Here is a 27,323-nt window from a genome sequence, read left to right as displayed (position 1 = left end):
TGAGTGGGGTCTCGTTTTGTTCGCGGTGTGTTGGATGGTGCTGATCGCCACGCAGGACGCAAATGCAGCCCCATTTCTGCATTCACTCAAAAGCAGCTTTCTTCTACCTGTAACCCAAGGACCCTTTGAGAGCTCATTTCTGTCCTAAATTCTCCTGAGAATTTTAATCTAGTGTTTTATTTATCTACAGCCAAATGAGAAAAATAAAAAGGGGTGGGGGGAGAAAATACAGATGATAAACTATTGGAGCTGAGCCTCGCTGGGAAAGGAGATGTGCAGCAATGGAGTCCAAGCGGATACCATCGCCCTTCTGCTCACCCCAGCAGCTGGGATGTGCACCCCGATAATTTCCCCTTTTGATGATCTCGCCTTTCTTGGGCATTACTCTTGGCCCCATTTGGGTCTGTTACTGCCCTCTAACGAGGGAAACTAAAACTGCAACTTTTTTTTGTTAATTTTCCTTTCTTGAAAAGCTGACAAGGTCCTTGCCCCAGCAGTTGGGGCCAGGGAGATACTGAGGCCGGGTAGGACACCAGCACCAACTGAAAACATACATTATTTAGGCAAATCCATGCAAAGACACCCAGCACCAGAGATGCGAGACCCAACCTCCCCCTCCTTCAGAGCCCTGAAGAAGGGGCAGCTTTCAGAAACAGCCAAGCCCACTCCTCCTGCCGCCACTTGTAGCAGCTCACAAGAGCTCGGCTTTAGCTGAATCTGCAAAGTCATATAAAAACTGGACGAGGGTCTCCCTCGCTCACTGCCCTGCCAGGAGGTCACCAGCGGTCCCCTGCTCCTCAGCCTTGGGCAGCGAGCAGGCAGCAGGAGCAGACCTGCATCTCCTGGTGGGACAAAGTGCTGCTGGAAGGGCATGGTGATCCCTGAGCGACCAGGGTACCCCGTCCTCGTTAATCGCGCGCGGCACTGCAGCTTCCCCGGGAGGGCCGCGGGGAAGGCACAGGCCATGCAGGGACACCAGGGCACGGGGGCAGCGATGGCAGCGGTGACCCCACGGCATCTCCGAGAGGTTCAGATTGCTCTCGGGATCACGCTCCACGGGCGGTGAGGGTGCAGCCCCAGCCTCTGGGCAGCCCCGGGCGGGGGGGGGTGTCCAAGGTGCGGTCCCATCCTACCCCTCTGTCTGAAGCACATCATCCCGTGGTGGACGGCTGCTCCAGGGCCACAGGCTGGTGTCCCAGGCAGGGTTTCAAGGCCCGTTCCCCGGCCTCGGGCCACAGCCTCGGCTGCCCCGAGCTTTGCATCCCAGCGCTGGGGGTGAGCGGGGACGCTTCACACCCGGCTGCCCGGGAACAACCACGACTGCAGAACGTCGTCCACCAAACAAACGGCTTTTTGCTGGGAACCGGCTGCCCTCTAGAGGGTTCGCTCCGGCACGGCACAAAGCAAAAAGCGGGGGCTTCTCGGCCGGGCGCGAGGCGGGGCCGGGGGCCCCGCTCGCTGCGGCTGCGCAGCGGCTTTGCCGACCACCTCGGGCAATGGGTCCCCTCACCAAGATGAGCCAGCGGCAGCGACCACGGCTCCGGCCCGCGGCCCCTGCCCTGCCCAGCACCCCGGGGTGTCCCCAGCTGCACGGACCACCGCCTTACGGAGGAGGTGCTCCCGCGGGGCTGACCGGACCCGCAGAGGGGCAGGAGGAGGTTGCCTCACGCCAGGGGGTCGTTTCCCCATAGGCTTTGACAAGGCCTCGGGATTTCCCTCTGCAGCGTGGGGCTGCCGACACGGGTTGGCAGGGGGGTGCCAGGGGGATGCCGGGCTGAGCTGTGCCGGGGAGTCGATGCCTACGTCCCCCCCCGGCATCGGGGTGCCACTATCCTTACCTGTCCCGCTGCTCCGGTTCCTCAGGCCCCTGCTTCTCCAGCTTTCCTGTGGGTACCCCTGGATGAAAGATGAGTCAGTGCGGAATCAAAAAGATCACCTGCCTCAGGTAGATTCACGGCCCCGCGCTCCAAGCAGGGACACGTGGACCAGCTCCCCATAGTCCCTGTGCCTCCCTCTAGCCGAGCCCCCTCTCCCTGCCGCAGACACGCGGCTAACACCCAGTCACTCTTTCCATTAGGAAATTCATTTTTCAGGGGCATATAACTCAGCTGTGAAATTTCACTCTTGGCTGAAACTTGGCTCAGCAGCAGAGAGGCTGGGAATGGCTGGACCCAGTGGCTGCAGGTGTGAAAAGCCCTTTTTACAATGAGCTCTTATAACTTGGGAGAAACAGCTGCAAATCCCTGCACCGCATCTTGCCGTGTGGGCCTAAGTATGAATAGGTGGAGGGTAAAGACCAAACCAAAGCAGCCTCCAGGATGCCATCTCATCCCACCCAGAGAAAGGCATGTCCTGCCCAGAAGGGGCTCGGGACAGAGTGGAGAACTCCACCAATGCAGCGGGAGCAGCATTTCTCCTAGACAAAGGAGAATTCTCCCCAGAAAGGGTCAAAAAGAAGTTCCCGCACTCCCAGAGACCCAGAAAAGACAGAGATTGGATAAACACATAAACATTGGTACCATCCCAGTGAATGGAAATGGGTAGAGGAAACACACGGCTTCTCCTGATCGGGTGGAAATTCCTATCCAAAGGGGTTTCCAAGTCTCTATCACCACTGACTGCGAAACTATGTAAAACAGCCGTGAAGAACATGCTTATTCCTGCACAGTGAAAATACCCATCACGGCATGCCCGTGGCTGGCAGGAAAGGGCCCTGTGATCCCATAACAGCCCCCATTTTAGGTGCTTATCCTGTGCTTCCACCAAACCTGCCACCATACGGAGGGGCTACAGGACCCCCCCAGACACACCACACACTGACTGGCGCATTTCTGAAAATCTCAGTAACACTTTTTAATATACAAGAATCAAAAGTACAGCAGTTTTACAATGTAGGAAAATTTAATACATACTATATAAACAACATATTTACATCAGAAATCACTAGGACAGTGGCATTTTTTCACAAATATAAATTAATATTAATTACTGTTTTTAGTCAACAGGTTTAAAAGTCCACATTTTTACAGTAAGAGACCTTCTCTCCCCAGAGGGAAGGAGGAGGTCGGGAGGAAACGGCTGAAAGCAGAATAGTATTTCTGCATGGATCACTTAAACTGTTCACGTAAGGACTTCAGAGCACTGTTAAGTATCCATTTTGGTTGGGCACCACATCGCCTGTCCCTGCAGCGTGTTTCAGTCTGCAGGACTTCCATCATGTGAATTCACAAGTTTACACCATTTCCCAAAAGGTCAGGCTGAAAAACAATTTTTTTTAAAATAAAAACCCAGCAAGTTGCTACTTTTTCCTGCAAAGAGGCTAGAGGGAATCCCGCAGCTGGTCTGGAAAGAAGAGCTGTACCAGATGTTGTCACAAACACCGCAGTGAAGTTTATGGCTGTGGACCTGTCCCCTCCGATCCCGCTCACATCCAAATGACTGTGTCTGGTTATGGTCCCTATGTTGAGAGGACATAAAATGCATGCATGTGTGTGCGCACTCAGGGAGGACTTTCTCCCAAATCTAGTTCTCCAGCTTCATTAAAGCCAAACCCAGTGAAGACCCACCCACCATGAGTGAACAAAACTATGTGACTTCAGTCTCAGGCTAACGTAACAGCAGGGACAGCTCTTCGGTGGATATGGGTAAAGCTTTTGCTGTTGCGCAAGAAGGAAACCACAACCAACTTCATACCTGGAACCCAGAATGAGCAGAAACCCCCATGTCTAGACACAGAAAATGCCTCTTGCTGGGGTTCAAAGTTTTCCTGCACCAACCATAACACTGGTCTGGCCAGTATTGCATTTCGCTACAAGTGTATGGCACGAACTTTCTATCACGATAGCACCACTTGGTGAACAAAAAGAGCAACTCTCTTTGCACCTCCGAGGTTTCTTCCATTTTCACATTAAAAGCTAATACCTCTGAAAAGAAAGGACCTCTTTGCGGAATATCACAACAAAGCGTGCCTGCAATCACAGCTTAGTGAGAAACACCGCGGAAACATGCTATCTCAACACCTCTCATCAACCCAGCAGCTCCAAGGGGGACTGTGGAAGACTTGCCTTCACCTCCTCCTGCACAAGTAAACACAAGCGTAACACTTTCTTGGGGCAGAACAGTGCCCCTAAGGAAGCAAAACTGCCCTGCATTTGGTAGAAATCTTGCAAAATAAAAACAAAAGGGGAGCAAAACACTTCCTGTCTGTCCCTTTAAAGCAGTGGGCTCAGAAAGGAGTGACTAACAGCCGCAGATTTCAAGGGATGCACTGCATGGAGGGGCAACATGGGGGTATTAGTGTCGGTTTGTGTGCGCCTTCCAAGGCACTGGCTGGAGTCAGGAAGCCAGCCCTGAACACCCATCTCCCCTGAAGTCTTTCGGGGAAAGGACACGACAGCTTATTAGGGTCAGATACTGGCATCTCAGTAGGGGGCCCAGCTTCATTCCCCCACCAAAAAGGAGTCTGGAACAGCCTGGTCTTTAATACTGAGCTCCGGGAGATGTCGCATCCCCAGACACCACGCTCTGGGCAGCCCAGCTGTTGGGAGAGCTTTGTGGTCTCCAGGGATGTGACTCTACAAACAAAGACCTAGGACCTGAAAAATAATCACCCAAGCTACTTCTGGCCAGCAATCTGTGCACAACCCCTCTCACCACACCTGTCTCCAGGCTGGACACTGTTCTGCATCATACGCTGTGGCTCAAATACTTGGAGGAGTGTTTGCTCTGAAGTCCACCGAGCTGGGCTGCAGACTCCTCTTTTCCCTCTGCCATGCTGGGCTCCTAAGACATTTGCTCCAAGGATTTTTAAGGACTCAGTCCTGAATTCCTTATTGTCTCCCTGCTCACTTAGGTGCTAAGCCCCCAGGCACATTTCCAGTTTAGACAGACAGAAGGTCTTTCAGTGCAGGTACTCTTAGCAATTCAGAGTTACTGCTGACTGCTGGAACAGTGGCAGGAAGGTGACAGTTCGCTGAACAGTGATCAGTCCATTGGATTCCTGTTTAACTCTGCTCTACCATCCTTATCCTTTGGTTGCAGTAAGGGTTTGTGATCACTGTTTCGCGAAGCGCAGAGAGAAATGATGCCCAAAGACCAGACTTTAGTGGCAGGGAGATTAGGTGCTTCAGGATCCCCAGATGCCTAGAGCCATTTTTTGACCTTGCAGCTCCCAGCCAACATCTGTTAGCTCCTGGATCATCCAAGCTGCCCATGTCAGAAGAGAAGAGGCGTTCTGTTATGAATTCCTGAGTCCTGTCCACTGGGAAATATTGTTGTCAACCCAATTTCTTTCCTACTGGTGGGAAGTGAACTAAGACTTTGTTAAGGAAGTCTGTCTTTTTTTCACATATCCCAAAGCCCCCCAAAGTCAAGATTTGCCAGTTCCAGCTCTGGAGATAGGAGGAAGGTCCCCCATACCTCTTCTGTTGCAGGGGACACAATCAAAGCAGAGCCAGTTTCTTGAAATGGATAAAGACATGGAAATGATAGTGTGGCCAGGAAAGCAATGGATTGTCACCAGCATGGCTCCAACTCCTTTGGAGTCACTCTGCAGGGACATCAAGTCCCTCTTTCAACCAAGCTTGTCTGCTGAGGGACTCTCCTGTCCCTCCTTGAATATATCCTCCCATTGCCCTATGCTGGTTAAACAGCCCAACCAGTTTATCCCCAACCCCAAAGCAGCATCTGTCATGTAACATCAAGTCAGAAGAGGCACACAGCCTTCTGCACAATCCTAAGCAGCATCGATCCGCCTTCTTGGTTTGGGGAAACACTGGCTAGGGAATATTCCCTTGGGTCCACTGGATTGGGGAAAACAAAAACAAAACAAAGAATGAGGCAGCAAGGCTGGTTCCAGCATTCAATGGTAGAAGAGGGGAAAGGAAACAGGAATCCAAACCAGAACCAAGAGCTAGGGAAAATCTTCCTTCACCTACTCCCCCAAAATCCTCCTTGACCCAGCAAGATGATAGCAGCATGTTCAGAGTTCCTGGTTGCTGGCTTGGAGAAACCAGCCACTGTTGCATCAAACCAAGTATTTCAGACGTGCGCTTTCCCCCTCTCAGTCACTTTATGTTTTCCGAATGTTCCAGTTATAATCTGGATTGGTTTTCTGTTCTAAGGACCTATCCAGAGGTGACCTGTGATCAAGAGGTGACTTGGAATCGTGGGGAGATTTCTGAGAGGGGGGTGAGCGAGGGTCCGACACTGCAGGGTGAGGTGGAGGGAGAGGCTGTTTGTAATCTACCGATTTGTCTGTGTGAAAAGACCGGTAGTGGTCCGAAGGTCCTTGGCCATGGTATCCCATGGGTGGCCTGTGATCAGACATCCGTCGGAAATCCTGCTGGTGGTAGTTCTGAGGCCTGAACTCATCAGATCTTCGACGCTTGGAATCGTGGTGGTGCCTGCAGAGAGAAAACGAATGGATGGAGATCAGTTCCCCAAGGAAAGCCTGGCCACCGCAGCCGGGTGCATCGTTGCAAACTCCTCCCAGCCTTTCTGAGATGAAAGGGAATTACCTGTCGTAATAATCTCGGTGGCCTCTGTGGTCTCGGTCACTGTTGTACTGTTCGTATGGCCTCTTGCGGGAGAGGTTATTTGGTCTGTAGTTCCCAGAGCTCCGGTGGGGCTCTCCACGAGATCGTCGATCCCCGTAGTGGTGGTCCTTGTACCAGTGCTGCTCATACTGGTGATGCCGCTCTCCACCCCACATCTGGTTGCTGTTGCCACCATAGTTGAACTTTCGATCCCTCTGCCATTCTCCTCGGTCTGCAATGAGGAGAGCACCACTAAGTGTCTTTCATACTTTAGTTTAAGCCCATCACTTTGCTGAATTCTCAAAGAAATGATAACTATTGCTGTGCCCCTTTAACTTTCTCCTCCCTAAATTACGTGGGCCCAATTTTATTCTTTGAATTTCTTTATTATTATTCTAGCAAATCTTATTCTGTCCTGTTCTTATACTCTTTCATCACTATATCATTATGTTTTCCAGTCCAGCAATAAGTACAGTGGTAATATATGCTCCATCCCATCACCTTTAATCTGATCAGCCACAAGTCCCAGAATGATTTGTGTCCAAGGGCAAACAGCCATTAGGTTAGAAGGGATGGTTTCTCCTGGCTTGCCAGTGCTCACCTGTGTTGCTGAAATGTCTCTTGTTTGGATGGCCATAGTTGTCACGCGGATGCCCGTGCATCTGTTGCTGGGCATGGGAAGGGGGCAGGTGGATCTTCTGGGAATGAGGATTGTGAGGCACGTGAGACTGGGACATCACAGAATCGCGGCTGGAGCCTGAAGGCTCCGGGCGGAACGGCTTCTTCATGCTGGACATGTCCTCCTTCTTCTTCTGCTCCTGCGAGGTGGAAGAGATGGTTACAGCTCAACTGCTCTTCCACCAAAAGATTCAGACTATGTGAGCAACGGTCTTGTCTGTCAGGCTCTGGATTTTTCCGCAGACTCCCCATGCTGTGGGCCACCCACCTCTCTGAGACTTGGTGAACCAACTGTGCCTGAGCATGGTATGAATGGCAATGGTACAAATGTGGTGAAGGACAGGCACTGTTTTGCCTCGCACGGCTCTGCTTCGACATCCTATCTCTACAGGGCAGCTCTCCCAGGCTTTTCACTCTAAAGGTCAATTCAACACAACGTGCCACACCAAGCAATGCTTTTTCTTGGTCAGAAGAGCCAGGACAAAGTGACCAGTGTTGTTAGATGAAAGGAGAAATGTCACATGAAAGAGGAGGCAAATGCAACCAGACTGTTTAGATGTTAAGAAAATCACAGGCTGCCACCAACAATAAAGCAAGCCCATGACAAGAGGCAGAAAGCATTGACACTTCAAGTGTGACAACTTTTAAAGAGAGCAACTGGAGGGAAGGCACTTCAGATCTCACCTCCTCTTCCTGCGATCTTTTCTTATGAGCCATCTTGTAGAGTTTGTGCAGTTTTCTGGCATCAAATTCTGTGAATTTTGACACAAATATCCACAGGTTCCTAGAATGACATGAATATTTTCTGTTAATTGCTACATCAGCAGTTTAACTGCCAGCTGCTTTCAAACCAACATCATATCAGTTCTACCCTCTCTGGAAAACAGTCTCAACCCAGCTCAGGACAGGATGAGCTGGAACCAAGTTCTTCAAAGTAAAATAAAGAGGTTTGCACTGGTTTAGATAAACTAGCTCTGAAATTAATTAAAATGAAACCAGCACAACTTGCAGACAAAACCCTCACCTGACACTGGTATGGACTGAGTGGGCTAGAGAACACAAGATTGCACAGGTTAAATAGGAGGCAAATGGCACACATCCACACAAAACCCAGCAGCCTCTGACTACCATTTTTAAATATGACAGACCAGCCAAAGAAAACAAAATGATCCCTCACCTCCTCCATAGCTTGATATGATCCTGGTCAGTGTAGGCTTTAAGGCACTCAGAGATGCGGTCCCCAATTTTTAGGAGACAGTTGCGTGTGTGCTCCAGCTGTTCTTGAACCGTCAGTCCCTTATCAGGCTTATCGAGTTGCTTCAGTGCTTTTTTGACTGGTCTCATCCTTTCCTTGCACTTGAAAAAGCAACAGAGAGCAGAAAGTGATTTGGCACAGGGCTCTACTTTGTTCCCTTGTTAATCAGACAGAGCTGGAAGAAGTTCATTAGCACAAGATATTAGCTTTATTTGACCATTAGGCAAGGAGAAATCAGCTATGAAAATAGCAATTTGTTAGACATGCTGCAGAAAATAATCAGGAAAAGACGAGTGTCTCCCCACCTCCGCTGCCCCCCTCTTTTAGAGGGGAAAAATTTGCTTTGCAAACCGTAAGTGTTCAAACATGGTCTGCTCTTGCACTGATCCCACAGCAGGCAAGGAAGCGTAACTGAGCATCAACATGCTGAACCAACAGCCCCAGCTGAATGAGTGTTCACTCAATACCCTCCCTGTCCATCCCCATCTGTGGTCGCTTTATCGCTTTTACCATAACTGGAAGACATGAGATGAAAGCACCCTCTTTTTCAGCTGTGCGCATAGACAGTAAATCAGACAGGTTTCTACTGCCTGACTGGACCTTTAATGCATCACAGAGGGAAAGTTAAAGAAAAAAACAGACAAAAATAACACAGGACCTGCAGCAAATACACAGATTTGCATTTAGAGAACTGTTTTTAAACAGTGATATTTCAGCATTTCCCTGTGCAAGTCAAGCCAAGGAGAGTCTGCCATGACAACATTTACTAAAAGGCTATTTTTACAATGAGCCTTGCAGGCATGTTTGCTGCAAGAGCATTTACACAACTAGGGAAGTGCTTACAGCTCAGACAACTCTGTACCTCCCACAGCCATACAAGGCCACCCTCAAAACTCTCCTGTATTTCCCCACCTGGGGAAATGGCTCCTTGGCTTCTACAGGAGAGACTGCCACATAACGCTGCAGGGTCTTCTGTAACCCAGGCCTGTCAAATGAGCAGCGGGAACTTATCAGCTGAAGAAGAGAGCCCTTCTGCATGCTCTGATGACATGCTGCCCTCTCCTGTCCTGGCTGGTATCCCTGGCAGAAGGAGGGGTCGAACATGCGCACTCATGCAAAGCTGAATTTTTAAGGGAGTTATCTGAACCCTTTAACAGTGCAATTGCTTGGTGAGAATCAGGAGCTGAAAGAGCTTTGAAGTTTCTTCCAGTTGAAGTGCCATTTACAGCAGCCAGCTAGTAGGCACAGAGGGGGCTGGTGGACAACTCTCATCCAGGGTTGCTCTGCCGTGCTCTGAGATCAGCCAGAGGAAATCACTGTGAGGCACTAGGAGGGGGCTCACACCCTAACACCTAAACCACATCCTTGGATAACGTGCAAGCAAACCCTGGCTGCCTCGCTGGGCTCTCTGCCAGCACCCTCCCATCTCTTGAGGAAAATACTCACTATGCTGAACGTTTCTTGGTCCAGATCATCATCCTCGTCTTCTCCAATGGGGATTGGTTCACTCCCTGCAGTAATGTGGACGGGACCTTGCGATCTCTTCCCTTTACTTCCAGATTTGGCTTCACCACCTTTAGGCTTTACAAGGACAAATTACACACATCACATGATGAGCCAGACTGCAGGATCTCAAGTGATCCAACTAACAACCTCCACACTATTGTTACTGGCAGTTGTTAAACCCCAGGCATCGCTCCTACAACTTTCCTCCCAAGATCTCAAACTCTTTAGCTGCAATGTCTCTATTTAGCTTTATGTCATCCTTGAGGGAGTAGAGAGAAGTCAGAACCAACATTTTGGACATGAATACGATATTCATACTCATGGAGAGAAAACCAATGTTGAAGACTTGTAAGAGACGTTAAGCTAAAGAATATATATCCCTTGCAAAGGACAGAGCTCAGAGTAGTCTCATGTCTACGAGGATCTGCAATTTCATGCCATGTCACTAGTCCTCAGACACTCTGGAAAGCAACCTCAAATCAGCCTGTTAGTGTAAATTTTGACACATGGCTTACCTGCAGTCAAAGCTATACCAAAAATCACTGGAAAGCAAACTTTCCCCTACATATGCAACAAAACTTGATTTGCACTTATGACCTCAGTGTCAAAACACACTGGGCATGCAGTACATACCTGTTCCTTGGACAGGTACTTCAGGTCATTATTATAGAAGCTTTTACCCCCCTTCCAATCTGAACCCAGCCTCAGGGCAGTTGTACCCAAAATTCAAGGGACATTTTAGTCCACAACATACCATTGATGTTGAAACACTCATTCTGGTGAGTCCTGAACAGCGACAAGGACAACTTACTGTCTTGATGGTGTGGACAGTTGGGTTATTTGGGGTGAGTTTAAATTAAAGGGGAACACAGACAAGGAGTTGCCAACCCTGTGATAAATCACTGCTGAACAGAACTTTGATCTGAGTGCTCCAGGCTCTTCCCCCTTTCTTCCTTAACATCAGCTATTTGGCCATATCACTGCCACAGGGACCACTGTACTTTAAAGGCAGTCTGACAAAATCTCTTCCTTTTTGCTCACATTCCCCCAAGCTTTAGGATATATTGCCTTTTCCACTTTTTATTGCAATTCTTCACAATAAGAATTCAGGAGGGCTGAAAAAGGAATAATACCTCACCCCACAGTGCCTCATTCATGTCTTTTCACACAGGGCCTTTAATGAATCGTAAGTCTCATAGCTTGCCCTTCTGCTCAGAGACTTTCCTATCTCTTAAACTTTTCCTGAGAGTACCACATACCTTCTCCTTCTTGTCTTTTGTCTTCTTTTTCTCTTTATCACTTTCCTTTTCTTTCTTAGTGGTTGTCTGTTTTTCCTTGTTCTCTTTGTTCTCTTTCTTCTTCTGTTTCTTTTTCACTGGACTCTTTTCCAAGCCATCCTCCTAGAAAATCAGTCACAGCACAAAGTTGGAGTCCCTCGTCTCACGTACACTTTCTTCCATAAAACTTACATCCTTGAAACACAGGCAATTTTTGAGGTCCATCCAAATTTGCCCTCACACCTCTTTAACCAGACAGCAAGCCCTGCTTAACCAGCTGCAATCCACCCAGCCCTTGACAAAAGGGTATAAAAAATAGACGAGCCCCAATCTAGCTGGCAAACTGTAGATAAGCACTGCTTTCCTATGCCAGCTGTGCTCGAGAACACTCAGCCCCCAAGGTAGATACTGATCAGCACATGAACAAAAAGCCTTAGACTACAAGCCAAACCACTCAAAGACAGAAAGTTTTCTAAGCAACAGCATGACCTTGGTAAACTCCAGCTTTACCGCTGGCTGACGTACTGAAAAGGAGAGGGAAACAATTCTTCTTTCTCTGCTTTATAAGGGCAACAAACTTTGTCCTGAGACAATCTTTCCTCCAAGTCAGTATGTGGATGTGTACGGCCATTCTAGGATCCCCCAAAACACTTAAAGCACTAACTTAAAAGAGTGGGTGGGAAAGGTCTTTCTTTCACCCCAACAGCTGTATATATGTTTTAGTACATTTGCCAGTCTCTTGTGGGAATGTGGTCTGTAGTGCCCCTGACTCCACAAGCCATTTGCTAGGGGTGCTTCTCAAGGTGAGTTTCTGCAGTAACCACATAGCTCAAGGAAACCTGGAAAAGCCACTATCCACTAAGTTGACTCACCTTGACTTCACCTTCTTCTGACTGGTTGTCTGAGTGCCGAGGAGAAGAGAGTTCATTCCCATGCTCATCTTTGACTTTGGGAGCCTTGTTCTCTTTTTTCACTCGTGGTTTCCTCTTCTTTAGCTTACCCTGGTGAAAACACAGAACAAGTCAGGACAAGCAAAGAGCTACAGCTACTTCCTGGGGACATACCCCATTTCCTGAACATCTTGCAAACAGCTGCAGGCCCTGCAGGGTGGCAGGAAGCCTGATGAGCCTCAGTCCTTCAGTAAGTGTAATGATTACCTGCCCCTTACTAATTATCCTTTCAGTATCACAATGCAATCAGACAACAGACAAGTCCATATGCTTTCACGTAGAAGACGTTCAGCAACCTGGGAACACAGACTGTCTCCCACCATCAGCCAGCCACTCATCCTGAAACCCCCAGAATCAAGCAGCCACATCTCACCTCTTCCCCATCTTTCATGTTTTCTTTCTTGTCCAGATCTTTCTTCAGCAGTTTCAGCAGATAATCAACTCGGGTCTGGAGCTGTTTTCCCTGAGGTTTCTTATCTGTCTCAACAGGTAGGATCTTTGATAAAGAAGAAAAAAACCTTGACAAAAGAGATACACACTGGCAGCAGTCCCTTCCAGGCCCAGCAAAGGGTTGGACATACTGCACTTTATGAGTGAACAAGAAGGTTCAAGCCATTTCTTCCAGCTCCCACACAGACTCTCCCTGTCTAGCCAAAAGCAAAGGTCCTAGCAAGCATCTGTCCCCTTAGCCTTTTGCAGAAGTGAAAAGACCCTGAGGCAGCTCTCTAGATTCTCTATGATCTTTCTTGTAAGTGTGCAAAAAGAAGAAAAAAATCTTTGCAAACCGTCTTTGGGACCTTGAGTTGCAAATCTGAGTCCACTCTCCTTGACACATCAGATTTGTTTGTGACAGCCTTGTCACAAAGACTGGTCCCCTCTGGTAACCTGAGACATTGCTACAGCAATGACACAGATGCAGAATTTTTAGTGGACAAGGCTGCAGCCACAGTCTGATCTCTTTGCTAAAAGCACTAGCGGGGATGTCACGGGAATGCAGCATATTAGCAACAAAGCTGGTGTAGATATTCTCAACATTCCTCAGCCCTGTGTTGCAGTTCACTCTCCTTCCATTGTGCTGACACAACCGATGGCGGCTTATTTTTAACCTGGATCGTTTCAACATGGCCCCCATAAACAGTTCTTATGGGAATGACTGAGGAACAGAGGAACTAGATGGAGGCTTTCCAGCTGGCTTTGCTGCCATAGCCAGTCATGTAACTATACCCTCAAAGCTAACACAGACCAGTCTTGACATAAGCAGTGTCAAATCTGCGAAAAATTATTTCCACACAGAAATTCAGACTCAGCTTCTTGTGAGACACTCAAGGAAATATCAAGTCACGATTATGCAATGCACCCTCTATACTGTGCATGTAACCACACATGTCAGCATTACCATTTTCTTCCTGCATCATTTCGGTGTGGTTCATATGGTACTGTTCAGAGAAAATTTACTGCCAATCAAATAACACAACTCTGCTTTCCATCAAGTGTGCAACATTCCATGGAGGTCACTGTTTTCCTCATTATTATTTATTATTATTTTTGGAGTGGTTACAACCATAAACATCTGTTTCTGGAGTAAATCAAACATGTTCTCTATGAACACTGCAATGGACCCAATGCAAGCAACAAGCAAGGCAACCTACCTTATCAGATAACTTCAATTCCGGATCTGTTTTAATTAGCTCCCAGTTTCCATAACCATGCTCGTAAATTCCCACTAACAAGCGAGAATCCTCCTCCACTCCCCAGTCTACATCAAAATGGGCAGCTTTGACACGGCATGTCAGGCGGTACCTAAAGGCATTTCAAACATGAGCTACTTTTAATGCTGCTGGAGGTAAAGCAAATCCACATATCTAAGCTATTCTCTTTCCACTACAAAATCCAAATTCCCTGAGCTTCTTTCTGCATTGCCTACTTAGCCAAACTCACTTCTTCCTTTCCTCTGGGTCCGTGGGAATGGATTTATGCAGCATTTCAAACTCCTCTTCATGCTGGATGATAGATTTCACGTTGACTTGGACACCAGAAATCTTGATAGTAGGACCTCTTCTTTTTCCAGGTCCTTTCCCTGCTCAACAATAAAATACAGCAACTAAGAGAACTCTTACAGAAAGAAGTGCCTCTGTAAGAACATCGAGACACACAGATCAAGACCTTGCCTGTAACCTCTTATTTAAACATAAGGCTGTCTGCTAAGGCAGGCCCAAAATGTAAGTTTTCTTTCACTAACTCACTTAGATCTGCAATCCAAACACCTCCCAGTATAATTTTCTTAAAAATACATCTAAGTATGCTGAAGCTGTTGCTTCAGTAGTTTTGTTCAGATGCAATAGGCAGAGACCCAGTGGGAAATCCAACCTAGACCCCTGTATCTCCAAACCAACATCACAGAACAGCCATACATGGAGCGGTTGATGATGCCAGCTCCAGGAAGTGCTAATTGTGGATCCAGCTTTACCATGGAGTACACACAGCACCAGTTTGATTCCCAATCCCGGGAACAGTTAAAATATGATCTGTTTTGCCTTGTGGCCCAGCATTAAATAAGCTGATTACTTCAGCCTCTCCCCACAAAAACTGATGTTCAGCAGAAGCCAACAGACCCAAATGGCACTTGCCAGTCTGAGCAGAAGACTCAGGGGTTTCTCTCCATTGGCAAGAGCTGCCTGGCAGAGATGGGATGGTTTAAATGTGTGCTGCTTCTTTGCTTTTAAGCAGCAATGTGGTATGCCTCCCCGTCCAGGAAGGGAACAGTTTTCTCACCAGCTCCATGGAACATCCCCAAAAACATCGTAACAGCAGCACATAATCCTCTTGCTTACCTTCACCTGGATTTTCTTTCAGCTGCTCCTCATATTCTTGCATTGCTGACACACAGCTATTGTGGATGAGTTCCCCTAACCGTTTTAGATCAGCCACAGACTTATCCACCAGCTCAGCATCCCGGGCAATACACTCCAGCCTGGGAAAGGGGAAAAAAGTTTTGTATTTGATACAGCATATCTCCTCCCAGTCACTTCCTGAGCAATTGTTCCATAGCTTTTAGTAGTCAATGCTGTATATGTATGAATGTACGAAACCTGCACAAGTCAAGTTCATGCAGGAAACAACACAGTTTTAGTCTGCAGATGTGCAGATGTAGTATAACTGATTCAATCCTTTGGAGATTTTTTTAGTATTAAAGCAAAGGTGAGAACTGTCTATCTTGGGCACAACAGGCACCTTCTGTGACTGTCCAGTGTTCCTTTGTGCTTTCCTGGTTCCATATTAACTCCATTTGATGGTCAAAGGTGCCACCTGCTATCCCTTTTGCCTGGCTGAAGTTAGTAACATCAAGGCCCACACACAAGCCTCATGCTTCACAAGAGAAGAGTATAACCAGCTGAAAAAACACAGTCATTTCTCATACAATATATGCAAGGATCCTTGCCTCAGCTCTGAGACCTCAGCGAGGGCTACGGCTTTCCAGACCCAGCACATGTGCCCATCATCTCCCTTCCTCCCTTCGCTTATGCTGGGGCACAGCACTCGTGCAGGGCTCTGCAGACCCGCACTTGAGGATGGTATGTGCCTTTCTCCGCTTCCCTTCAAGAGGGATATGGCAGTGAGGGAAAGATGCTCCAAATTCAGTCTTGAAACTAATATGCATATTGAAGCTTGGCAAGTGTTTTGGGTAGCATTTGCTGTTCAGACAGCTGCTCCCTCTCCTTTCTAGGCAGAGTGGAAATGCCCCAAGGGTCAGACCCTGCCAGAAGGATGATGCTGTGTACTACTGCTCCACTGCTGGTGCCACTACTGCTTTAGCTGCTTTTCAGCCAGCATTCATCAGTGCCCATCAACAGAGACATGAGGGACTGTATGGCAGTGCTTGGGTTACTGATCACACGACAGCGAGGCTTTGTGCTATCTGTGGAAGTTGTATCACACACCCATAGCAATGTGTGTACGGCTGTTCTTAGAAACACAACATCCCCCCATGATAACGCTCTGGAGAAGGGCCAGGTTGGGACTTACCTTTCAAGGGGCAATCCAAACTTCTTGTAAGCCTTGATAAACCTAAGCCAAAAAAAACCAAAAAAACCAGAAACTAAACCAACTGCCATAAAAAGTGAGTCCAATATCACAAATACGCTGGAATATATTAATTACACCCTGCCACATTATCAACCTTGCATTCCATGCTGATTAGCTAAGCATCACTCAGGACTGAGAAACCTAATCCATTAACCCCCACAAAGAGTTTTGTGACCTTGCCTGGAGAAGAATACAACATTATGAATGTTGGGTATTTGGCAGATGAGGAAAAAAAAGAGGAGAGTCATAACTGTAGTATAAAAAACACTGAAAGCAAGCATGGCTCACACCATATTGGTAATGATTAACTTCATTTTTCCAAGGAGAAGGGAGGCATTAAATCAACATCATTAGCAATTTTAACGCTTAGGCTGTAAATGTAACAACCCATCACAGAAGAGCCAAATGTGGTGCAATCCATAACAGAATTTTGCAGACAAGGATTGCTATTTATTTTTATGTCTTATTTTCATTCTGAAAATCACTGCCATGGCTAACACACAACTTTACGGCAAGAGTCAGACACCGTTGCTGCAACTGGACAGTGCCTTGTGCTGGGAGTAGACCCAGTGGCTTCAACTACAGATTATTTTTAAAATGAGTTAATTTTTTCTCTTCTTTTTTTCATTTTGTGCTCTTACAGCCTCTTTCTTCTACATCACAATAACCTAAATGGCTGCTATAGTTCACATTGCAACACCTCCTTCCTTCTCTGTGTTTCAGGGCTGGGTATGGGGCAGCTACCACAATCCAAATTGTCTGACCATCTCCTGTTTAAAAATACATCAACTCAGAGACGGAAAGAGAGTCAAGGAAAACTCACAAGCCTCTCTCTTCCATCTTTGGCTGAACATCTGGGCAGAGCCATAAGACAAAGATCTTTGGGAAAGGCTCAAGAGTTAGAAGACTTGAGAAGAAAATAATGCTCTGGAATTCTCCCCCCAGATGACTTCAGGGACACAGTGCAGAAGAGGATATACAACCACCGGGATCAACGAGACCAGTGCTTCTCATGGGGTTATTTTGTCAGAGTTTGCCTTTCACTTAAAGCTTAAATCAGCAGGACTACTGCCAGAAAAATGTCAGGAAGGCCAGAGTCCTTGGCTTCTCCAGCTCTGTATCTCATGGTACTTAAGACCTCACGAGTAATATGGAATTAGCTCAAGCCACTTGGCCCAGAAAGGGCCTGACTAAAGGCAATCCAGCCCATTTTGCACAGATCTGAATGTTATGTCATCAGCTGGGAGCAAACTGAATTACACAAAGGTGCAGAAGCTGGCCCAATGAACCATCTCCACCTAAACCACTGATGTGCTTACAGGTGAATACCTGCTGGATTAAACTGGGGTTTTCTCCACCTGCATGGGATTTTGGTATTTGTTTTCTGAACTGTCTCCTGTGCTCAGCACTGACCTCCTGATTTCAGCATCAGTAAATCCTTCCACAGTATCTTTTCTAACACTCCGAGGACGCCCCCTGCGCTTTGGTCTCTTCTCATCATCGGTATCATCAGTCTCGCTTTCTGATCCAGATGATCTCTGAAGCCTTCTCTTAGTTTCTGCATCTGATTCACTGTCATTTGTCTGAGCCTGTATGTACCAGAAAAACAGCAGTACAGTTAACAACTGCTAATCTGCCAACCTTTTCTGCCCCTCCCATGCACTGGCACTATTTCACGTTCAGACTGTAAAACACCTTGGCATTTCTTCCTGAAGATGCAGAAGCCTATGTAATCAACCCAGAAAGACTGCACATCCTTGCAGTTTCCAGCTAACTAAGGCTCTGGTGGTCATCCTCCCTTTAGAGCCTTCTAGCCAGCAGTTTCACAATTGCATTTTGATTTACTACAGTATTAGATACATTAAAACACCTTGATTACTGTGGGTTTGTGCCACAGTCCCTTAGGCTGTTTTGAAAACCAGGATAACTCAGAAATGAATCTGGAATAATCTGATATGAACTATCCTTCTCTTCAGTTTTCACTTTAATGTTTTTCCCCAGCTCATCCCAGAGAACAGTTCATAACCCCTTAAAGTCCCATATCCAAAAAGAGCTTCCTTGCACAGTCTGGTTTCTGTTGGATTGGGGTAGATCCCATCACCTAAAAAAGAACTTGGGAAGACACCATCTCTTTTGCCTGCAAAAGCCACATTTAGGCAAGAGCAGCCCAGGGAGCTAGAGAGCCCAAGGAAAAGAAACAGCCATAAAATGGCATAAACTGCAGTAAATTCTGCATTTTACAGTTGGATATTTTGCCCTGTGCTCACTACAGGTTCTCTTTATTTTGTCTGCTAAGATAAGATGAGTCATACCAAATCCAGTAGGGGCCCTCACACTGCATTACAAACCATGGGCCCAATGCATGATGCCAACAAGAGGTCAATGTGCCCACCTCTGTGCTTTACTCCTAACCAGCTCTGGAGGAGGGAAAGAAGTACTCAGATGGCAAGAAGGCTTCTCTTGAGCATTGCCTTTGCCAGCTCTCGCCTCCTGCTTCTCAGCTCCTTGAGATGGGCTGTACCTTTTTAGTTGAGCTCCGGATTCGAGGCAGCATGTAGATTTCCTCCAATTCTTTCTGCCTTTCTTCCTCCTCCACCTTTTTCCTCTGCTCCTCTGGAATAATATCATCCCAGTCCTTTTGGGACCGCTCGTCCAGCTCTGTCTCTTCCTCCTCCATGGTTGCAAAGTTGGCCACCTTTTATAAGCAAAGGAACACTTTTAGAAATTCCTTCCCCTGGCAGGAATACCCTAGAACTGTCTGCTAAGCCTCATCTCCTTCTCACAGGAATTTTGCCAACATTCCATAACTACTTTATAATTGATACCTATGTCACTGCATTCCTTGTTCCTTGCCATGTCTTTGGGCTAACAGCTTTTGAGGAAGTATGTGCAGTTTAAGAAGTACTGCGGAGCCTGTGTAAGTAGCCAGTTTTGTTTCCAAATTTGGCAAATTCTGCATTTAATTGACAGCCTTCAAAATCACTTATTTGAAATTAAATTAATAGCTACTAATCTCCCCAGCTACTGAACCCAGACAACCCCTCAGCGAACTGCTTTGTACAGGAGTCACCTCTGACCAGGCCTGATTTGTCCTGTCTGTTACTGACCTTAGCACCGTGGCAAGATGTGGGGAGCCACATTCCTGCACCCCACTACAGAGCCTGGGGGTCCATACCTTAAACTGGGAGAGGAGCTCATCGGTGGCACTGGTGGACACTTCATTCTCTCGTGTTTCAGCCAGACGCAAAATCTCATCAATGTCCATCTCCTATCAGTCAGAAAGAAAGAGTGATAAAGGTGAGGGTGCCGAGCACAGCAGGAAATAAGAGGCTTTGAGAACAGACTCGTGGGGTGCAACAGCTAAACACGCACTGTGCTGATATGAGCTAAATAAAGTGCAAATATCTGCAGGGTGTCATCATCAAGGGCAGGGATGACCTATCTCAAGTGGTACAAAAGAGTATAAATAAGGATGATAGGACAGAAGAAAAGGCTGTGCAGCAGGGAAAATTTCCAGACAGTGGCATGTGTTAACTGTGGACTGTTTCCCTTGGGGGAAGCTCTGCTACTCAGGCCATTAAGAGAACTAGTCAAAGCACTTAATACTAAACTGTCTAGCAACGCTGCACTGAGGCAGGAGAGAGCAACCTATTTGACTTTACTGTGCCGACTCCTGCCTTTCTATGAAAACAACCCAAAAAGGATGCTGAAGAAGTGCTCAGGAGGCAGGAAGAGGAGCTTTCAGAAGGCTGTGCTATAACTATATAATGAACCCTTGGGAGCCAAGGGACTCTCTTGGTGACCATTACTATTTAACCCCAAACAACAAGGCTTTCCTCAAGCCCCTGATCCCCCAACCCCAGAGTTCTCTTTCTTCAGCTTCTCTGGACTCACACGTGCCCCCTATTGACTGACCTGCTCTCATGCATAGGGCAAGTACAAAGAAGGAGCACACATGATCCCCCATGCAGACCTGCAGAGGACTACAAACACCTACGTGATTTCAATTTCAAACTACCTGAGGCTCTGACTCTTCCCCTTCAAGCTCCTTGAAGAGATCTTCAGCTCCAAATTTCAGAATAGCTGTCAGCTCCTCTTTGTTGAATGGATTTGAGCTGCAAGAACAAATGAGAAGGAAAATGTTTTTTGAGCTGTTAAGTCATCACTGCTACAGCACAAAACCATACCAAAGTTTTTCCTAATTAAAGCAAGAAGTGAGTTTTCTACCCAGCACTATAAAAAGCTTTTTTTATTCATCTCTTTCCTGCTCTAGCACAGACAGCCACCGTAAAGGGGACAACCTCTATCTACTGGGTGGAAATTGGGAGAGTCTGAGGTCACTGCCAAACTGCAGCTGTTCCCCCACCACCACCAGGTTCCCTCAGACCAGGATGATCTCTGGGAGGCAGACAGGAGGAGAAACAGGTAACACATTAAAACTAGTTTTTTATTTCTGATCATCTTTATCCTATGTGTCCAAATTAATGGTTGCATAAGCCAAATCAGTGGAAGCTGCCATCATTTATTAGCCTCCTGCCCTGTACCCGATCAAACAAATATTGTGAGATACCAGCAGATGAAGCTGGTTATGCCACATGCTGTACCAGACATCTCTGCCTCCTGAAACCATCACTTACTTAGATCTCCCAGAGTTGTTGTCCAGAACGGTCCGGCCAGTGGTGTCCATACGCTGGATAACCAAATGATCCAGCACCATTTTCTTCTTGGCCCTCTCAATGATCTCCTCCTCTACTGTACCCTTTGTGACAAGGCGGTAAATATTCACCTGAAGGGCAAGAAAGGAACAGAGCTATTTCCTGGACCTGAACATGCTCTGCTGACACAGTGATGCATCCCTCAGTGGTTTCACAGGAGACTAGTCTGCTGACATGGTTCCTTCATACACAGATGTGTCTTTTTAGAATAAAAACCTTCACGTACTTTTTATATCTCAGGGGGATCAGCTAAAATCAGGCTGGTTAACACAGATCCTGCAGTGCGACTAAGCACAGAGCAAAAATCTTCTGAAACAATCACTCTAAATCCAAACTAGCATCAAACTTTTCACGTAACTAATAAAACCCTACTAAAGGTGGATATTCTACTCTCCAAGTTTTTCAGGGCAAGAAAGAACAGAGCCCACTAGGCTGAGAAGTGCAATGCCATGGGCTGGGTTCTTGGTTTTGAACCATGCCAGGATCCAAAGCCAACAGAAAAACCTGGCATCTGGCAAATTTGGGCTGATTTTTGTTTCCTGGCTTTTAACTGAGCTTCTCTTGAGTAGGCAGTACTCTCAGGAGTCAGGACTGAGGGCAAAAAGACCATGTTTTCAGAAGCTCTGGTGAGGTGGGAGCCTGTTTAGATGCCCACGCTGAAACCACAGAGAAAATGACCCAGGAAACTCTTCCAACCTGCTTCTTTTGTCCAATACGGTGAGCCCGAGCCTGAGCCTGAAGATCATTTTGGGGGTTCCAGTCCGAGTCAAAGATAACAACAGTATCAGCAGAGGCCAAATTAATTCCCAGCCCACCAGCTCGTGTTGACAACAAGAAACAGAAGTCCTGGGGAAAAGAAAAAAAGCATCCGTGAGTTAGCCAGCCTGTAACTGTGGACATAAAAGAGCAGTGGCGACTTCAAAGCTATTCAAGGAAACTGAAGGAGGGCTCTGTTGCACTCGTGCTTCTTAAGCAGAAAAAGGATTTCCTTCCCACAAACTCTACTCAGGCAGGCTAAGTACCACCGTTCTTTAAGCCGACGCACAAGGTGAGGCGGTGCTGGCAGGGGTGAAAGGTATGCTATTCCAGAAACAGCCTGGCCTGCATAGTTATGGGAAAGCAATGCAAACGGCTCAGGGCAAGGGCACCTTGGAGTTGCTTTTGAAGGTCAAACCATGCTGCCCACCAGGCTCCTACAAAGGCAGCAGGCAAACACATGCTTTTTGTTGCCTGAAACCTGCTGGGGGTCAGATCAGCAACGAACAGACTGTTTTGAGTCACTGCCCAAGGGCACAGGGTGCCAGGTTAGAGCCAGGATGTCTGAGCCCCCATGGATAACCCCAGGAGAGGGGGAAAGGGCAGCTCCTGTGGGCATTCCTGCTGCTTTCCCACCCACACTGCTGTAATCTCCTCACCTTTATTTGTTACCCTTCCCACTACCATGAAGCACCTAGCTGTATCTCCTATGTCAGACAAGATTCCCCCCAGTCCAGGCTTCTGGAGCGAGGACGGGTGTTTCTCAAGGCTGGGCTGACTGTGGCACAAAACAAGTGCCTCACACCAGTCACTGTGAGTCAGCAAGCCCAGACAAGATGCCCTCTCCTATTACGCTGGAGACTTTCACCTCCAACACCAGACTCCATTGCCTGCCAATGCTTAAAATCCCCCTTTTGCCTCTGCCATTTCATATCCAAAACCAGCTTCAGACTGGAGGAATCATTTAGCAACCTCCTCATTCCCCAGACCACGGGGAGAGAATTGCTAAATTCTGGCTCTTCCTGGCCTCTTCAGGACTTCCTGGCGATGTGACTTGCAGCCCTGTTCTTTGGATGTGGGAGATTGAAAAGAAGCAATATAGCTAGTTGCAAAACTTTCTATATCTGCGTCTTTAATAGTACCTGAGGTCCTGTAAAAAGAAATGAACTGAACTAATCCCCTCTTGGCAGTCACCACCTGCAGCTCAGCTGTAAATGCCTGCGGCTCAGGCAGCCCACCCAGACCCTTCCGAGGCAGGACAGCCCCAGCTGCGGTACCTCAGAGCCGTCAGCGTTGAAGTGGTCCAGCGCCTGCTTTCGGATCTCCCCTTTGATCGAGCCGTCCAAGCGCTAGAAAAATCAACAATAATGATAAAAGAAAGAAGGTAAAGGAGCCCTGAGGAACTGCTGCACCCAAGTTCTGGGAGCCCAACAGCCCCCTTCCCTGCCTGCAGCATTTAATCATTAAAAATAACCGCCAATTAAAAATAACTGCACTGCCTTAGCCCGCTGTGCTGCGAGGGCAGGAGGGGTGTATGCTCAGGCAACAGTCACACGGCGGGTGACACTGCAGCTCCCGTTACAGGCTCCCAGCCAGGGTCTCTGCGTTTTTTATCCTCTCCTCGGGGTTTATCACAGGACACAGCCCGAAGCAGGGGCCTGTCAGAGGAGGCGTTTTGCAGAGATGGGGCTGCACTGAAATGAAGGGACTTCCCAGTTCCCTCCAGTGTATTTCAATAAGTGCAACCTGTAATCCCAGTCACCAGTCTCTGGGAAACTCAGTGACTCCCATTGCCCAGGCTTCCCACTGCATTTTCTTGCACTTAAGTCAACCCCACTGTTTTCCATGGTGATGTTTCTCACCTGAAAAGGGTAGTGTTTGATAGTCAGGTACTCTGCCAAGATGTCCAGCATCCTCACCATCTGGGAGAAGATCAGCACTCTGTTGCCTCTCTCCCGCAGCCTGGTCAGCAGCTTGTCCAAGAGGATTAGTTTTCCACTGCTCCTGATCAGAGACTGAAGGAGTAACCGTCATTCCAGCTGATGCTTTCCAGTCTTACCCTTACGTACATTACACAGAGACATGCAGAGATCTGGTTCTTTTGGGGTCGTGCTTGTCCCATACATTTCTAATCAAATCATCTGGATTTACACAGCAGAGGCCACACATATAATGAACCATCCAAGACAGATCTTATATTGCATGCAACTCCTACTCTAGATGGCCAAAAAACATTGCCTACAGTGGAATTGGAGGGCTGGAAATTCAAGTGGCTTAGCTGTGATCACTGTTTCTAATGGAGAAGCTGCAGAAGCTAAAGCTTCACCAGATCTTATCTTGGTGGAAGGACAGAAGAAAAAGGAAAGTTAAGGAAAAAAGGTGGTAACCAAAGACACTGCCCACCTGCAGGGTCTCAAGGCCATTCTCTCTCTCGTTTTCCTCAGGAGGTTTGATAAGGTAGCAATGGTTGCAGCACTTTTTCAACTCCATCACAATGTTCAGAAAACCTGATGTGCTCCCCCTCGTTCCCTTTGAAAGAGCTTTGTAGTTTCTTGTCAAAATCCACCTGCAGGCAGGAAAATGAGAAGTCGAGATCATTTCACAGTGCAGAGCGGGCATGCTGGAGTCTTGGAGGAACAAAACCTTCAAAGACACCTTATTCAGGCATCAGTCTACTTCCCTCCCTCCATCTCTCTTCAGTTCTTCTGCAGAATACTGCTGTTTCCTCACTAGAAACCCTGATCTTCCTTTCCTATTGATATTATTACAGTTTAACATTAAACAGCAACCCAATTTTGTGGGGAGCTTTACTCCCCCAGGAAAGACATAGCCTCTGTCCTGCAAAGCTGACCAGCTGAATTGTATCACTCTACGAAAGCATCTCCAGTGGTCTGGAGATGCTTTTGTAGAGGGAAAGATACCAACTACACTACCTCAGATTCCTACTGGGAAGCTCCTGGTACTACAAGTGACAGCTGCCACATTGCATTCTGAAGGACAAGCTATACTGAAACACATTCCCAAGGCACTGGAAAGATGTACCCATTTCTACTGGCACTCCCCATAACTTAATGACTCACTTGTAATACTGTTTCTGCAAAGCAGACATTTCCACCCGGAGGATCTGCTCCACTTTGGCTGGCAAAGATTTCTCCACATCCTTCTTCACTCTGCGTAGGAGAAATGGCTCCAGGACTTTGTGAAGGCTCTGGTAGCCATTCTCTCTACCCTTCCCGTGATCCTCTTCAAAATCTTCCCAGAACTCAAACCTAGCAACAGAAACGAGGAGCAGAGAGGAGTCAGAATACCTCTTGTCTTATCGCACCAAACAGCATCTATCGGATATGCTCCTGCTGCACAAGACAGGAGATCATCAATTTAATGGAGATACAGTGGAGGATAAATGGTTCACTCTGCTCTGGCTAACTGAACAGATTGGTGGCAAAGCTAAGAACTCTCTGGGCTTAGGTGCCTTCCTAACATCTTATCTTTGAGCTTCACACTAACTCCCAGGACCCAAAATCCCAAGCGTTCCAGTATTCTGCTCTGCTGTCTCCTGCTGGCATTTACCTGGCAGCAGTTTCTGAACTTTCCACAGTGCCATCCCCTAGGCAGGGCTTTGACAACTGCACTATGTTTTACACTGCTCTGAGGGCTCTTTTGGATTGCTGCTTCCTCCAACAGCTCCTTTGAAATGTGGAGATCTGCTCTTCTCCTCCACTTGGGAGACCTCAAACCTTTCCTTCACTCTTTCTATGATCCAACAAAAACAATGTGGGGGACAGCTCTTTTTGCAGTCAAACATAATTTTAGTGAGTTTTGGGGCATGCTTGTTTTAGTCTTAGCAATGCACATAGCCCATTTTGTTTTAAAGAAAACAAAACATTTGTTATAATGTGGACAGGCAAACAATCAGCTAGACAGCACCGTCCTTGAGCAATACTCCCAGAGACTGCCATAAAATGGTTGGCGAGGATGGCTGAACCGCAATGTACTGGAAACCTCAGAAATGGTCGAGATGACTGCTTAAAACAAGTTTTAGCTTTTTAGAGGTGGCGCTAAGACAGCACACAGATTTGAAAGGCGTGTATTAGGTTTCCCCATTCAATTTGCTGCCAGAAATATGCCATGTGTTAGTCATTTAACCTCTGATTTTCCCCACCAATGTTTGTTCCCCTTTCATTGCTCTAACTCCACTGAGTTTAATTCAGGAATTTCTGCCATTCTGCACTCCCTCAAGTCTATTTAACAGACAAGAATGGACACAGAGTTGTTTTTTGAAGGACCAAAAGGAGACTTACTTCTCCGGCATGATGAAATGCAGCAGAGACCAGAGCTCTTTGAGTGAATTTTGAAGTGGGGTGCCAGTGATCAGCAGCCTGTGGTTGGACTTGAAATCAATCAACGTTTTGTACAGCAGAGAGTCATCATTTTTCAACCGATGGGCTTCATCCACGCCTAGAAAGGCCCAGTTAATACTTCCCAAAACAGCCTGGAGGAAAAGAAGATTAAAAAAACAGGCCCCAAGGAGACAATGGGTCAGACAAGCCCTACTACCTTGCACATGCCTGCCTCTCCATGGCAAGAAAGCACTGCAGTGTGTGCTTTCCAGGATGTCCTGCCCTAGCCCTCCTGCTGGACCCACCACCAACGGAGTTGGGGTCACAAGAGTTTCTTGTTAACATAACCTTGGGACCAAGATACCTACACTAGTTTTGCCTTCCTGGAAAGGAAAGGTGAAAATTAGCCATACTGTATAGTGCTCCTGCCATATCTGAATAGCCTTTCAGCAAGTATACCTATTTTAATCGAACTTTGCTTTACCCAGAAAGCAGAGTCCTGCCCCAGACCCCTAATCCTTCCTTTCTGCATGCCCCTGGGGCCCTGCTGTAGCACTAGCCCCACTGGAGCAGCAGCAGGAGAGCAGACAAACAAGCCTATAAAGTTAAGGTAACCCGAGAGTTTTGATTTAATTTTTTTGTTTGTTTTTTCACATTACTATTAAGCTTTTTGTTTTCTGCTAGGACTCAGTGATGCACTGGCTGGGCTGATGAGCATTTCCTAAGCAGACAGATTTCTCCTAAGTGAAAAAACCCAGATATTGTTAACAGTGTGGCCAGTGGTTCAGTATAACATTTTGTCCTTTTAACTAGCCTAAATAAAACCAGGTAAAATCCAGCTACTGCCCTGCCTGGTGTCTTACAAGTAGAAACAATAACACAGCTGTGCAGTACAAGAGTGAAGACACTATAACAGGTGTCCCACATTCCCTCTGAATTACCGGCAAGCAAAAGCAAATAGTAGCTGTGTGTTCTCCATCACCACAGAGGAACGAGGTGAAACCCACTAGTTGGGGGCTGGCTTCCCCCTTTGCATGTGAGAGAAAGTCTGAATAAAAACATCCTTGGACCGTTACTCACCTTATCCTTGAGAAGGATCTCATATGTTGTAATAAGTGCATTGAATTTCAACCTTTTAGACTGAGAGTGGATCCACTCATATTCACGTATCTGTGAGCGGAGACAAATGTTAATTTTGACCAATGTTATCGAAAGAGTTAACAATTG

At 47.1% G+C, this 27,323-nt stretch overlaps 1 protein-coding gene across 14 annotated transcripts in view; it reads right to left on the bottom strand.

Annotated features, from left to right (window-relative positions):
* Positions 1–2,828: 2,828 nt before the first annotated feature.
* CHD2 (chromodomain helicase DNA binding protein 2) overlaps positions 2,829–27,323 on the bottom strand; it is a 91,397-nt gene continuing 66,902 nt past the window's right edge. For 13 of the 14 annotated variants that reach the window (XM_069798489.1, XM_069798490.1, XM_069798488.1 and 10 more), the window contains 25 exons: positions 27,177–27,266; positions 26,058–26,248; positions 24,837–25,025; positions 24,160–24,322; positions 23,619–23,771; positions 23,034–23,105; positions 21,697–21,846; positions 20,923–21,071; positions 20,304–20,400; positions 19,461–19,553; positions 18,807–18,980; positions 17,699–17,874; positions 16,226–16,267; positions 15,034–15,173; positions 14,141–14,282; positions 13,852–14,002; positions 12,576–12,698; positions 12,125–12,253; positions 11,235–11,375; positions 9,916–10,050; positions 8,392–8,570; positions 7,899–7,998; positions 7,138–7,354; positions 6,519–6,768; positions 2,829–6,404 (listed from right to left, as the gene is read on the bottom strand). In XM_069798489.1, coding sequence (XP_069654590.1) covers positions 6,071–6,404; positions 6,519–6,768; positions 7,138–7,354; positions 7,899–7,998; positions 8,392–8,570; positions 9,916–10,050; positions 11,235–11,375; positions 12,125–12,253; positions 12,576–12,698; positions 13,852–14,002; positions 14,141–14,282; positions 15,034–15,173; positions 16,226–16,267; positions 17,699–17,874; positions 18,807–18,980; positions 19,461–19,553; positions 20,304–20,400; positions 20,923–21,071; positions 21,697–21,846; positions 23,034–23,105; positions 23,619–23,771; positions 24,160–24,322; positions 24,837–25,025; positions 26,058–26,248; positions 27,177–27,266 — 3,780 coding nt within the window. In that variant the 3' untranslated portion in view covers positions 2,829–6,070. The remainder of the gene's footprint in view (positions 6,405–6,518; positions 6,769–7,137; positions 7,355–7,898; positions 7,999–8,391; positions 8,571–9,915; positions 10,051–11,234; positions 11,376–12,124; positions 12,254–12,575; positions 12,699–13,851; positions 14,003–14,140; positions 14,283–15,033; positions 15,174–16,225; positions 16,268–17,698; positions 17,875–18,806; positions 18,981–19,460; positions 19,554–20,303; positions 20,401–20,922; positions 21,072–21,696; positions 21,847–23,033; positions 23,106–23,618; positions 23,772–24,159; positions 24,323–24,836; positions 25,026–26,057; positions 26,249–27,176; positions 27,267–27,323) is intronic. The other variant, XM_069798497.1, reaches the window with a different exon arrangement.

This window comes from Haliaeetus albicilla, chromosome 12 (assembly GCF_947461875.1).
Source record: "Haliaeetus albicilla chromosome 12, bHalAlb1.1, whole genome shotgun sequence".
NCBI classification, from domain to species: Eukaryota; Metazoa; Chordata; class Aves; order Accipitriformes; family Accipitridae; genus Haliaeetus; species Haliaeetus albicilla.
Note: the sequence above shows the minus strand (reverse complement) of the source record. Positions and strands in the feature narration are given on the sequence as shown.